The 14,626-nt window shown below is 41.0% G+C and overlaps 1 protein-coding gene across 2 annotated transcripts; it reads left to right on the top strand.

Annotated features, from left to right (window-relative positions):
• Positions 1–1,540: 1,540 nt before the first annotated feature.
• On the top strand, positions 1,541–12,457 carry MTRF1L (mitochondrial translation release factor 1 like). Of its 2 annotated transcripts, XM_008154679.3 has the most exons (7): positions 1,541–2,306; positions 4,134–4,213; positions 5,056–5,239; positions 5,700–5,863; positions 8,252–8,369; positions 11,063–11,199; positions 11,849–12,457. In XM_008154679.3, the coding sequence occupies exons 1-7, from the start codon at positions 2,048–2,050 to the stop codon at positions 12,047–12,049; spliced, it is 1,143 nt and encodes a 380-aa protein (XP_008152901.2). In that variant the 5' UTR covers positions 1,541–2,047; the 3' UTR covers positions 12,050–12,457. The 2 variants fall into 2 exon arrangements, with proteins under 2 accessions (XP_008152901.2, XP_054577726.1); XM_054721751.1 differs by lacking the exon at positions 1,541–2,306 and having other exon boundaries at positions 4,170–4,213; positions 5,081–5,239.
• Positions 12,458–14,626: the final 2,169 nt, after the last annotated feature.

Here is a 14,626-nt window from a genome sequence, read left to right as displayed (position 1 = left end):
AATTTATCATATTGAACATATGTCATTTTTTACTACCATGTTCATTGTACTTAATCATCTATACCCTTATTTTGGACCCCACCAATATTAGTTGGCCATAAAGAAATTGTGAATGCATGAATACAATTTAAGAGATACCATGCTTGGCTATTTTGTAATGCCAGAATAACTGTAGGTACCTACAAACTGAATAGATAATTCAGATTATTTTTCCTCCCATTTAACTTTTGGGTTTTGTTCCCTCTTTCTTGAGTCTATTTGATCATTTTACCTATGTACAATAGACACTGAAAATGCTAGCATTTTCAAATGTTATAGAATTTGAGCATGACAATAATGTAAGAAAACTTAGAAGTCTCAAACTATGTATATTTGAGTTTTCAAAGTAAATCAAATTACAGCTGTTTTCATTGGACCATATGTGTGAACCTATGGATATTATTGTAAAATGCACATGCATTACACTGACTTTAAAAATGTTTTGAATCAATAAAGAATCCACCAATATATCCTTAACAAGTTACTGTTTCCTCATTGGTGTAACATTATAGGGTAAAAGGTACACTTATTTATATTATTTAAATTGCTTACACGTCCGTGGGAAAATAATTTCTGACTAGATTCTTTACATTGTTCCTTAAGGTTATTGTTTATTGCATTTTTGCACCTTTTATAAATAAAAGTATATCCTCGAAATGACTTGTTTTGAGAATTTAGCTGAGAGATTTATCATGTTGAGTTCAAATGACTCCCACCATTTCTATGGTTAAAAAAAGAACTCAAAGTTTTGACTTGGGAAATAACTGTTTCTAATACAGATATGAACAATTTTATCAGTCCTGTTGTACATCGGACCAGAATTGATATGGGTTTCAACCACTACCTTAAAGGAAAACAACTTTATAGTGTGGCTTGAATACACATTCAAACTGAGACAAATAATTAAGGTGATTAGTTGGAGCTTTGAAGTAGCAAAACCTATTTTTGCCTTGCACTTGGGAGATGCATCTCACTCTTCCATTCACTCTGCATTTGTATGTAGAGATAAGGAATGCACAGAGGCAACGCAAGCTCGTTTTGTTAAGAATGAGACAGTGGGAGTTCCCAGACTGAGTGTTAGGCCCTTGCAAGCCAGGTATTTCCCCCTTATATCCATCCACTCCTCTGGTGGGCTGTGAAAAAGGTCTTTTGAATAATGAAAAGCATTATGTCGATTAACATTCAGCATTCCTGGCCCCAATCCGCTATCTAGAGTTTTGGGGGGAGGTTGGGGGAAACAGGCCACAGGGTCAGGGCTCTGAAGGCTTTGTTCCCTGTGGTTTATTGGAACAAGGCACCGCCACCTCCTCACAAAGCAGCTTAGGAGGAAGTGTGCGTGGACCGGCAGGAGACTAGGTGAGGAAGGAAGGCCTTTGGGAGCAAGTTCCCTGGCAGACACGGGACCGGAAAGATGTCGCTCCTTGCTTGCCTTGGAGCACGCCTGCCATGTCCTCATCAGTATGAGCCTCATCCACAGACGAAAAAAGAAACGGTCCGCCCTCGCCCTATTTCCAAACAATTCGCTCTTTGGGACGGAAGGCCAGGCTGGCCCCGGCACTTCCTTCGCGGTGACCTCAGCCTCGGTGCGAACAGCAGACTGCACCCCACCGCGGTGCCAGGAACCCCTCGCGCGGCGCCTGGGAAACAAACCCTCGACGTCAGAAGACCGAGTGGCCACCTACGACTTTCCCCCTCGCGGACCTACGCACCCGCCCCGCCGGTCAAGTTCAAGGAGGCGTTTACAACCCAGCGTTTAGAGGAGGAGCCCAAGGTCTCCCGGACCCGCCCCCACCAGTTTCCGCTCCGCGCCCCCAGCTTCCGGCCTCTGCGACTACAGCGGCATTTAAAGATTTGGCCGGAAGTTCCGGGAGGCCCTTTAAACCCGGCGCGTGGACTGGGCCGGGCTCGGTCCGCTCTCGCCCCTATTTCCAAATCCCGCGCGGTGTCGCGAGACTCGCTTAGAGGGAACTTCCGGCTTTGGTCCCGCCGGGGCCGAGTGGGCTGAGCGATGCGGTCCCGCCTTCTGTGGGGTGCTGTGCGGGGTCTCTGGGCGCGCCCGGCCGTGGCCCCGGCCCGCCGGCACCGGAGCTGCGGGAGCCTGCCGGTGGAGGAGCTGTTCGCCCGCGGCGGGCCCTTGCGCACCTTCCTGGAGCGCCAGGCAGAGTCTCCATCCCAGGGGCAGGCCAGGGGGCCGGAGCTGGTGGCCGCTGCCCAACGGCTGAGCGAGAAGGAGCGGGAGCTGCGGGAGACCGAGCCCTTGCTGCACGGTAAGGGCCGGGCCCGAGGAATCGGGATGCAGAACAGACCCCTGGCGCTTCGTTGGCGTTTCCCACTGAGCTCTGGTCGGGGGTCCGCACTGTCCCCGAGTTTGCAGGTCTTCACTTAGTTACAGCCCTTTCCGGTTTGGGTCAGAGGCCAAGGCATCATTCCGTGCGTTTTGAGCCTGACCCCTCCTGTTTGAGCCCTGGTGTGCCATGGACACAGCCCCCCGCAGTGTTGCTCAAAGTGTGGTGAAAGGACCACCTGCAGTGGTGTCCGGAGAGGTGCCTGGTAAAACCAGACATGGGACTCAGAGTCTGAGAAATGTGTGTTTTTAACAAGTTTCTCTTGCCGAAACCGGTTTGGCTCAGTGGTTAGAGCGTCAGCCTGCGGACTCAAGGGTACAGGTTCAATTCCGGTCAAGGGCATGTACCTTGGTTGCGGGCACATCCCCAGTAGGGGGTGTGCAGGAGGCAGCTGATCGATGTTTCTAACTCTCTATCCCTCTCCCTTCCTCTCTGTAAAAAATCAATAAAATGTTTAAAAAAAACCCACAAAAAACAAGTTTCTCAAGTGGTTAGCATGCATTCAGGTCTGGATGGAGCCTAAGTTTCTGCCTTTCTAGAAGCTCTCAGCTCTCAGGGATGCCAAGCTACTGACTGGTTCATGGGCAATTCATTGGGTAGCAGGGCTCTAGAGGGGGGTCACGGTGTTATTTGGGGAAAGAGAATTAATTATAATACAGCTAAAAAGTGAGAACAGCTATCTGAATAGACCTAGTAGAGCAAGGAGAACTTCTTGGGAAGGCCTGTATGCATAATCCCTGGACACAGACTATGGTGTGGTAAAGGCCTGGCGGAGGGGGTTGAGGGGCGGGGAGTGTGAGGTGGAAGGGGTTCATGGGGGAAAACGGGGACATCTGTAATACTTTCACAGTGAAGATCAATTTAAAATAAAAAGAATAAAGGCCCACCCTTAGAGGATATAATGTAGCTTAACCTTTATGGATCCTTGACCATACACACTTCCAGGCTTTGCTTAGCTTTCTTGAGGTATTAACTCATCCAGTTCATACAACGAAGTGTAAAGTCGGTACTATTAGCCTCCTGTGAGAGAAGAGGAACCTGAAGCATAGAGGTAAAGTAACCACTCAGATTACACAGCTTTTAAGGAATGGAGTTTGGATTGGAATGACTCCAGACCCCATGCTTTTAATCACGGTACTCTTCCTTAAACCAAGGGAGAAGCGAGGTTATGGGAACTGGCAGGTTGTAAGGGGAGCATCAAATACTCATGTGAAAAGGTTGATTTTATCCTGTTGGCAGAAGGGAGCCAGCAGAAGTTTTTAGATTGGGGAGTTAATGTTCAAAATAGATTTGTGGCTTAGGAAGCTGGATTTGTGGTGGTTTACAAGTCAGCCTGGAAAGAGGGTGAAGGTGACATGGACAGCATCGTGAAGCCTAGTGCAACAATCGAGGTCAGAGTTAAGCAGAGTCCAAATTAAGCGATTTAAGAGAAACTAAAAGAATATTTGTTAATATGAATATTTCATGGAGGTAGAATTATAAGAAAGTTCAAAAGCTTCTTTATATAGATTACCTTTTATTTTTTATTTCATTTATGCTTTTATCAGCAAAATATTTTTTAAAGCTAGATGTTTATGAAAACTAACACATAAAGTGCTATTTGTAATTAATGGCAGTTATTAAAAGGACAAGAAAGATATTTTATTTTTCCCTTCAGCTACAATAACAATAAAATTATTTCCTTAAATTCTGTTGCCAATTTAGCACTAATTAAGGAAAACTGAATCTACTATTGCCTTTATCTCTTAGATGAAAATGAAGACCTAAGGAAACTTGCAGAGAATGAAATAGCTTCCTGTCAAAAAGAAATAGCTCAATTGAAGCAAAAGGTATAGTATTTATACAAAGAATAAAGTAGCATTAGTACTATTATTTCTAAAGACTTTTATTAGTTGTTAATAAAAACAACTTAGGACTTAATTAGTTCGTTGGTAGTTAGAAACATAAACTGTTTCTTAAAGCCGGAAAAAGTACTCCCTGTGGTCCCATTTTTATCATACTGAAAGGATTATAAAACGCTGGCACAAGGATGAATGTTACATGAATAGGATTTGCCAAAAAGGCAAGGTAATATTGTCATTCTATATCCTCTCTTTTGTTTATTTAAAAGATGAGGGTGTGGGTAGACAATGAGTAGAAGATTTAACAAATCATTTAACCTTTGTTACCCTCATTTTCCTTTACCTGTAAAAGGAGGGAATTGGACCAGGTCTTCGAAGGGCCTTTTCACTTCCAAAATTGCAAGTTTCTTTTCCACTTAAAGATTTTTTTAAAAATGCAAATTTTTTCTATCCTACTAGGCTGCACATTTCAAAAGGATAGACTCTTTTGCTTTCTTCACACAATAGTGTTCTACTCATAGCAAGTACTTAATCATTCACTGAATAAACAACTAATGTAAAGTATATATGAACACCAAAAAAACAAACAAAAACAAAGCTGTATTTAAATGAATTTAAAACATTTATAACATAGATGGTAATATTATTTTTTAGAAATTATGCTTTTATGGTTCTAATTGGCAAAATGGTTGGAAGTAATCAGCGGTATTAAGTTTGCTTAGAGAAACTTTAATTAAATATTTAAAATCCTGTATCTAACCATTTGCCTCTTTTTCAAGGTTTTAAGTAATTATTTATTATAGAAGGGGTGATATTTTTTTTATTTACAGATTATCTTACTTTTGGTTCCCTCAGAAGAAACAGATGAAAATGATTTGATCCTGGAGGTAACTGCAGGAGTTGGGGGTCAGGAGGCAATGTTGTTTACTTCAGAGATGTTTGATATGTATCAGCAATATGCTGCTTTTAAAAGATGGCATTTTGAAACCCTGGAATATTTTCCAAGTGAAATAGGTCAGTGAACTGTTTAATTTGTTTTGGGAAAAATGTAGATTTATCTACGTGTATCCTAAGAAAAGAGTTGGAAAGACTAGGCTTTTGAATTTATTTGTAAGGATGTTTAAGTAGTTTTATGCTCATCATTTACTTAAGTAAGTTTGAATGCAAATATACCAAGAGCCTAAAAAATGTTAGTCAATACTAACCACTGAATGACTGTCTTTTAAAAGTGGTACTTTAGACCTGTTATTGAGTCAGTTAACACCATAAATGCTTTAGGTTTAATATTTAGCAATAAATATATTACGTATTAAAACACCGTCATAGACTTGTTCAAGTTTTTCAGTATATTTTAACATCAATAGGTTATTTTGTAGCTTTTTAAAATATGTCTCAAGATGGTAGAAGTGATGATGGTCAAATGTTAATAAATGATAAGAGTAAAAAAGAATTCTGTTTTCCCAATATTTTGAAGGTGGGCTTAGACATGCATCTGCCAGCATTGGGGGTCCAGAAGCCTATAAGCACATGAAGTTTGAAGGAGGTGTGCACAGAGTACAGAGAGTGCCAAAGACAGAGAAGCAAGGCCGCATTCACACTAGCACCATGACTGTGGCAATATTACCCCTACCCACTGAGGTAAGGCATCACAGTCCCCTCTCGGAATTGTGGGCCTAGCACAGTGCTTTGTCCCAGAGTAACACTCACTTGACTGAATTGTCCATCTCCTTGTCATATTTGGCCTTCATCACATATTTTGAGTTATTTTTGAGAATGTGGTATATCAGTCCAATAAGTAGGAGTTTATAACATACTAGAGGCCTAGTGCAGGGGGAGTGAGCCTAAGCCGTCGGACATCTTTAGTGCTCCTGCCACCACTGCTGCACTCACCAGCTGTGAGCCCGGCTCAGGGCTTCTGACTGAGTGGTGCTCCCCCTGTGGGAGCTCACTGACCGCCAGGGGGCAGGTCCTGCATTGAGCATCTGCCCCCCAGTGGTCAGTGTGCATCATAGCAACCGGTCATTCTGCCTTTAGGTGGATTTGTATGTTAGCCTTTTATTATATAACACTAGAGGCCCATTGCAGGAAAATTCCTGCAATAGGGCTTCCTGTGGCCATCTCCCCAGCCCTCCCTGTTTCCCTCCCTTCTCCGCCGCCCCGCCTGCTTCTCCACAGCTTCACTCCCTTCTGCAGTGCTTGGCTTCCTTCTACACTGTCTTCAGTCTTAGCTCTGCGCCTGGATATGCAAATTAACCACCATCTTGGTTTGGGTTAATTTGCATACTAACTCCTGATTGGCTGGTGGGTGTGGCTGGTGGTATAGCGGAGGTACGGTCAATTTGCATATTTCTCTTTTATTACATTGGATAGGACTAGAGGCCTGATGCACAAAATTCATGTAAGAGTAGGCCTTCCTTCCCCTGGTTGCTGGCACTGGCTTCCCTCTGGCTGCTAGCAGGTACCCGGGACCCAGGCTTCCCTTGCAGCCCCGGCTTTGTCCAGAAGGTCGTCTGGTCTAATTAGCATATTATACTTTTATTATTATAGATGGGAAGAATTAAGGATGTGTAAATCATCAATTTGTGCACTATTAATTTTCCTGTACTGTGTAGTTTAAAGTAGTTATATTGAAATCATCTCTTCAGGAGAAATAGTATTAACCAAATTTAATTAGGGATTAAGACTGTAATGACTTTTGCTTTGTGTTGATTAGTTCTCAGAGTATCAATAGCAAGAATCCTGTTTTAACAAGGTGACAATTACTACTTCATAACCCAATCACATTAAAATGGAAACATATTCTTAGTGTTCACAATGAGTGTACTTTCTTCTCATAAAGAAATTTCTCAGTTTGCCGAAACCAGTTTGGCTCAGTGGATAGAGCGTCGGCCTGCGGACTGAAAGGTCCCGGGTTCGATTCCAGTCAAGGACACGTACCTTGGTTGTGGGCACATCCCCAGTAGGGGGCGTGCAGGAGGCAGCTGATCGATGTTTCTCTCTCATCGATGTTTCTAACTATCTCTTCCTCTCTGTAAAAAATCAATAAAATATATTAAAAAAAAAAATTCTCAGTTTATATAATATTTATAAAATAACTTAGTGGGGATGTTTTGTTTCACTTACATCCCTTCTGCTGAAAAGTAATAAATATTTGACTTGTCTTTCAAAATGAAGTAGGTATGATTTGAGAAGGAAGTTTAATTAAGGGCTTCTCTTTATTAATTTGGGGGGAAGTGCTGTTTGACTATGTAACAGGAGCCATACATAGATACTAATCACTTTGGTTCAAGCATCTTGGGGGATGGAAGAAGAGAGTTTTCCAGAAAAGGTGGAAACTGAGGTCCATGTATCATCTAATTCTTATAGCAGCTTGTAGGGAGAAAGGGAGGGCCTGTGGATGGTAGGATTCTTACTGGTAGATTGTAGACATGGCACAGAGTGGTCCACGGTTATTCATGAGCAGTTTTTTTAATCCAGTGCTTCTGATGGTGATTCCCAGGACAGAGCATTAGCCTGACATCGGATCCCAGTGTCTTTATGAATTGAGTCTTGGGTTGGCAATTTTCCTTTGCCTCTCCTCTGCCTCCAAAAATATTTAAAGTCCTCCTTTAATTAAAATTAAACAAAATAAGCCTTTCCCATAGTTCTTAAGCTAGCATTGTTTTTTCCTTCTGCCAAAGTCTTCTTGAACTCAGAAATATTTGGCAAAATCTCATTTCAGCTCAAATACTTAACATTTGTAATAGTAACATAAGTTCTGCTGTTCATGTGGTAAGAAGAGGATAATTTATAGAGAAGTCCAGTTTCTGAGGATTAGGGTTTGTTTTTATAGTATATTTTGATCTGCTACTCTTCCAAAATGAAAAGTTTAAAAAATGGTATCCTTCTAACTACCTTCTATTAAAATTAAACCTTCTAAATTTCATAAGTTCTATACATAACATATATTTATAAATGGCTATTTCGTTCTTTTGAAGAGTTCATATATGTAAGACTGTTAACACCAGATTTTCCTCTTCTGTACAGATTAATCTAGTGATTAATCCTAAAGACTTGAGAATTGACACTAAGCGAGCCAGTGGAGCTGGGGGGCAGCATGTAAATACCACGGACAGTGCTGTCCGGATAGTTCATCTTCCAACAGGTATGTACTCCCTTCTTCAACACATAATATTGAAGAAAGAAATCAAATTCTGAATTACTTAATTTTTCACTGAAATAGATCCTCATTTACCAGAGGAGTCTGTACTAAGGATTGTTATTAAATACTTGATTTATTTAGACTCTTTGGCTCAAACTCTGCAGGGTAGTTGCAAAGCCAAGAAGATGAAGGCATCTAAACCCAAGGAATTTCCATATTAGTGACAATGACGAGAAGGTGTGGATAGCCCTTCCAGATAGCCTTCTCAAATGTATATTGAGTAGCCCTTCCAGGTAGCCTTCTCAAATTTATATTAAAAAATCCCCACAATATAGTTCATTATCATGGATTCTTCTTTATAAGAAAACTAGAGGCCTGGTACACAAAATTGTGCACGGGGCGGGGGGCCCCTCTGACCAGCTGCACCCTCCAATCCAGGACCCCTCAGGGGATATAATCCCACATGGATCGGGCCTAAACTGGCAGTCATAGACATCCCTCTCGCAATCCGGGACTGCTGGCTCCTAACCATTCACCTGCTTGCCCGATCACCCCTAACCACTCTCCCCTGCCTGCCACCCCTAACCGCTCTCCTCTGCCGGCCTGATCACCCCTAACTGCCTCTGCTTTGGCCCCCACCACCGTGGCTTTGTCCAGAAGACGTCCGGTCTAATTAGCATATTAACCTTTTATTAGTATACATGCTCTAAATCACTAGTTTTTAGCTTTGTTTGAAGGGAGAAGGGCATGGATTCTTTTGAGGAAATGAAAGCTTGGATCCCTTACCCATAAACATGCATATATACAAAGTTTTCCATATAATTTCAGGGTCTTCTTTCCATTAAGTCCATGAACAGACCATCAGGGGTTCTAAGTCTAGATAGTTTAGCAGTCGAGCTATATAAATACTTCCTGGGCCTACAGTATCCTGTTAGGTAGAACTGTAATGATTCACTTGTAATAAAAAGCAGATGGAGAGCAAACCTGAGTTATCTAGAAAGAATACTTAAGACTCTCTTACAGTGGCCTATCTCAAACAGGTATAAATCCCATTGACCAGTAGTGGTTGATGGGAAGGATAGTTTGATGTATTTTTGTATTCTTAAGTATGAGGAACTTCTCATGTTAAACTTTAAGATGATGTCTTACATAATACATAGAACTAGAATAGAAAAAATGGATGGAAATATTGAAAAACATTAATAGTGATGATCTCTGGTAATAGGATTAACTTTTTAATATATTTGTTTCTATGTTGAGATTTTTTAAATTATGATACCTCGTTGAGGGTATAAAGAAGCAATTCATATTAAATTATTTTTAATCATATTTGAGCATTTATTCCAATAATGCTGGCAGTATGGTGGAGCAGCAGGTCATCCACAAAAATCTGCTCTGCACCCTCTCCAGACCTGCTGCTTCGATAGGGTGGGACCAAGATTACCCAGGGAAGCAAGCTCCGCAGGCCGGGGTGCGACGCCACTGTTTGGCAACTAGGTTAATCTTTCCATAACAGGCAGCTCTTCACTGAGAAGGGACCTCATCCCAAGGTTGACTCCCTGGGTTTCTAACTCCCAGCCAGGCTAGAATATCCTTTCTTTCATCAGAGCAAGGCAATCATAGTTAACAGAACATGATTAATATTTCCCATAACCAAAGCTAGTCCCCAGTATTCTATTTTTGCCCCTAACATTTATGCCACAAGAGCAAATAATCTATTGCTGCCTGATTCTCTGGAACTGCCTCCCTGATCTGGCTCAGCTCTTGATTTATCCCATATATAAGTCTAGAAGTGGCATTCAGGGCTTTTACCATGCTACAAGCCAGCCAGGTCACTTCTACATTAAGGGAGCCTAGCACTACTAGAGTAACAAAAATGGTTAAAGCAATATATTCAGCAAGGCCCCAACAGAGGTCTCTGTTGAAGTCCGGGGCCACGGCTGTGAGAAGGTCTCTTTTGGTTTCGACCATGTGATGTTTCTGGAGCATCAAGATGGTCTTTCGTCCTAAGAAACAAGTCTCTCCCCCCCGCCCCCCCACGCTCTTTGCAGGAATATATGAATAAACAGTTGCTTCACATATCAGAAACGAACCAGCCAGCAGCTGGTAGTATGTCCATTACTATAAGGGAGGGCGAAATTGTCAGAACAATTCATATTGTAGTTATTAGATACTTAAAGACAATAACTACAACACCTGGTAAAAATCACATTCACCACAGGATGTTACTGCAGCAACCTTTAGAAAAAATATCCCAGCATCCTTTTCCCAGACACTGGGTCCCAACGTGTAAAGGTCCCCATCTGTGACTTTCTTCCCAAAATGAATAGAATAATTCTATACATTAGCAGTAGGTGTCCCAACTCCTGATAGGCAAAACGTAAAGGTTCATTCTTCATAGGTTCCTCCATTGCCAGCTTCAGAGCAGTTGGAGTGGAGAGACGCATGTCTCAGGGTCTTAATTTTTATTGTGTAGTATGTATGCCTTCAATATGGAAATACTTTGTGCTATAGTTCACACTTAAATTTTGAGTTTTCTGATAACTATAAATTAAGTCTTCCTTTTATATTAGAATCCTATTTGTCTCTCATAAAAGAAGACAAAAAAGGATGAGAAGGAAAAGGAGTATTCCTTGATAATAAAATGAAGACCATTTTTTTTATTAAAACTCTTCAATTCTCATAACACTATTCAGGTGTTGTTTCCGAATGCCAACAAGAGAGATCTCAACTGAAAAATAAAGAGATGGCTATGAAAAAGTTACGTGCAAAACTATACAGCATGCAGCTTGAAGAAGAAACAAGTAAAAGATACAATGCTAGAAAGATTCAGGTAAAACTGAAATGAAAATACTTCTAAAGGGTAAACATTTAATTCTGTTTTTATAGTAATCTTATACCTATGCTCTGCTTTCTATATTCAAGGGCATTTTTCTCAGACTTTTAATCACTTACTAAAAAAAGATATATGGCGTCTCCATTCTGAAAATTATGTAAGATGGAAAGCCAACTGAACTTTCTTCCTATTATTTAATTATAACTCCAGAGACATTTTATTCATACTGTATTAATGGGGAATACATCACTTTGTCATCATTGAAGATAACTAATTCACAGATATATATAGTTACCATTGAATACTGTGCCACCCTTTATGTACACATCATCACTGTGTAGTAGGTATTATTTGTACTTTACAGATGGGGAAACTAAAGTTTAGAGTGGAAATAAATTGCCTGAAGTCCTAGAGCACTGAAGTGGCAGAGAGGATTCAGAACTAATGTGTCTGCCTTTAAAGCCCCTGTTGGTTTTTCTCTAACATGTTCCCATGTTATTTGAGGAGTAATGTTAAAACTTGGTTCTTATATTATGTTTCAAATTATAAAGCAAGAGTTTAATCTCCAGTTATGTGAAATTTGTAGGTTTAGTTGCCCTGAATTTAACTATCTCATATCTTTTTTTATATTTATATATATATATAGATTGGAACTAAAGGAAGGTCCGAGAAAATAAGGACATATAATTTCCCACAGAATCGTGTCACAGATCACAGAATAAACACTTCACTTCATGATCTTGAAACGTTTATGCAAGGAGAGTACCTACTGGATGAACTTGTACAGTCATTGAAAGACTATGCGGATTATGAATCGTTAGTAGAAGTTATTTCCAAAAAACTTTAAATTGATTTGTTATTGAAGACTTTTACAACTAATGAAAAATTCTACTACAGCAAATCAGATTGTGTGTAAATAATCACCGATATTGTCTTGAAAAACATGAGTTAACACAGTTAGAAGCAATATCCATATTTTTAGGACGGTTTATATAAATAAATCTCTCAATGTATAAGTAAAAATATACATACAGTATAATCATTGCTCTGGTTATGTATTTTGGACTCCTTAAAAAGAAATAGACAAAGGAAAGTCATTGTTTTATGTAAAATATTTAATGACTGATCAAAAATTGGTTTATTATAAAACACTTCAAGCATATAGTGGAAATAAAACAGTAAATACTGTATTAAGGTCTAGTCAGGAAACAGAAACCATACCATTAAATTTTTTTTGAGTGCTTTTACTGATTTTAGAGAGGAAAGGAGAGGGGGAGAGATAAACATCAATGAGAGAGAAATATCCATTGGCTGCCTCCTGCACATCCCCTACTGGGAGTTGAGCAGACAACCAGGTCATGTGCCCTGACCTGACTGGGAATCAAACCTGCAACCTCTTGGTGCATGGGATGATGCTCAATCAACTAAACCACACTGGCCCACACTGGCCGGGCCGTACCATTACTTTTAATGGGGGTAATTTTGATAAAGTGTTTTAACTGATAATGGGATTAGCTATTGGGGAAAACATTAATACTCTAGGACTGAGGTTATCCAAGGAAAGAACACCCTTGGAAAGGGCTTCCCTTCCCCCAAGGTGTCAAGGCAGGCCTATGGGAGAGGGTGTGGCTACAGCTCATGTGGTGACAGAATTTTCCCTGGGTTAGAGCTGGTAGGGTCCCAATGCCTCCCAAATAAAACTGATCCTTAAGTGTGCAGACGTCCACATCTGTATCCAGCATCATTTCAAATTAGCCCATTTTACACACCACCCCCTTATGTCATATCAAATTGCATATTTTTGTTTTACAAATAAATGCACCTGATTTAAGCTTTCCCTGATTTTGCTTCCTTTCTTTTCTTTTTTTAAAATATATTTTATTGATTTTCCACAGAGAGGGAGAGAGAGTTAGAAACATCAACCAGCTGCCTCCTGCACACTACCCACTGGGGATGTGCCCGCAACCAAGGTACATGCCCTTGACCGGAATCGAAACCGGGACCCTTCAGTCTGCAGGCCCACGCTCTATCCACTGAGCCAAACCGGTTTCGACGTTTGTTTCTTATCTCTCAAAGCACATCCCCTACACTAGTGGTTCTTCTCAACAGGCAATCCTACCCCAATAAGGAACATCTGACAACAAAGAAGCATCTGGCGTAAAATGTCAACAATACTGAGGTTGAGAAACCCTGTCAAATACAAGTAACTCCACCGTTCCATAAAAAGTTTTATAACGATGTTTTTGACTACCCAATGTTCCATTATAGCTATTTTATGTATGCTATCTCTTCCCCCTTGTATCCCATGATGTTTTTACTCGAAGATTATCTACTGAGCATTTCATGTCTATTAGGTGACAGGCCCAGATAGTAAGCATGAGGACAGGTACCATGTCCCAATTATTTTCATACAATCCCTAAAGTCTCAGAAGTTGTAGACAGTTAATAATTTGCTGGAAGAACAAAGGCAGTTCCCTCTTCACCTCATTTTGCACCTAAAAACTCAACAGTCCTGACTGATACTGATTATGTGAGCTCTCCGAAGGCCAGAACTTGAACTTCTTTTCAACCCGTACCTCCAGGCCCTCGCACCAGGGCCAGGCTATATAATGGGGGGTCCATGATTAAAGGTGCAAAATTTAAGAGGAGGTCTAACTGCTCTGCCTTCACTTTGTCCCACTAATAAGCGTAATAAACTCTCGCTTTAAATAAAAAGACAAATGAAGGAGATGCCAAATTTTCAGTAACCAAGAAAAATACCAACTTAACACCACATTCTAAAAAAAAAAAAAAAAAAAAGGAAGCAAAGAACTATGATGAACTCATTATCAAAGTTTTACATAAAAACGGCTCCACCCTGCAATGGCATGACTCACCCAGATTCCTCCCCATCCTGATCCCGCCGGCCTCACACAGGGCTAGCCACGGCTTTAAAGGACCGCTACTCATAAGCCAAGGATTAACTCTCCCTGAGGCTGCAGAAAAGCAAAAGAAACAAACAAAAACCCACTAAAACTGCAAAACACAAGGGTTCGGACTTTCTGAGCTTATATGTTATATGATGTGGCTGCATGGCGCTGTGGCCAGAGCGCAGTCCAGGGACAGCATTGACCCTGCTTCATCCACGTTCAAAAGTGACAAAAGGTTCAGCACGATTAACAATAACAACAGTGCAACTTGTCATCGGAGCCTCAACCATCAGCTCTCACCCATCCCGCCAGCCCCGGTGTGTGACCAGAACTCCAGGGAGTTACTCCAGGATTACTGTCGCGCTTGGCCCTTGAAGGAAAGAAACAAACAAAAAACTAGATACAAACTTAGGAAGCTCAAGGCCCGCACAAAATACTGGTGGCAGGAGAGGAAAAGCACGCTTACAAGAAACAAGTCCCTTTCGGCCTCAACCCCACACCCGCCGGAAGGACCC

Source organism: Eptesicus fuscus, chromosome 10 (genome assembly GCF_027574615.1).
Source record: "Eptesicus fuscus isolate TK198812 chromosome 10, DD_ASM_mEF_20220401, whole genome shotgun sequence".
Lineage (NCBI taxonomy): Eukaryota > Metazoa > Chordata > Mammalia > Chiroptera > Vespertilionidae > Eptesicus > Eptesicus fuscus.
This window is presented reverse-complemented; position numbering and strand designations above follow the sequence as displayed.

Excerpts from the sequence above, each read along its gene's own strand:
- MTRF1L (XM_008154679.3), top strand. The coding sequence starts at position 2,048 with ATGCGGTCCCGCCTTCTGTGGGGTGCTGTGCGGGGTCTCTGGGCGCGC. Across the intron at positions 5,864-8,251 it reads TATTACCCCTACCCACTGAG|ATTAATCTAGTGATTAATCC; the intron begins GTAAGGCATCAC and ends TCTTCTGTACAG. Across the intron at positions 11,200-11,848 it reads ACAATGCTAGAAAGATTCAG|ATTGGAACTAAAGGAAGGTC; the intron begins GTAAAACTGAAA and ends ATATATATATAG.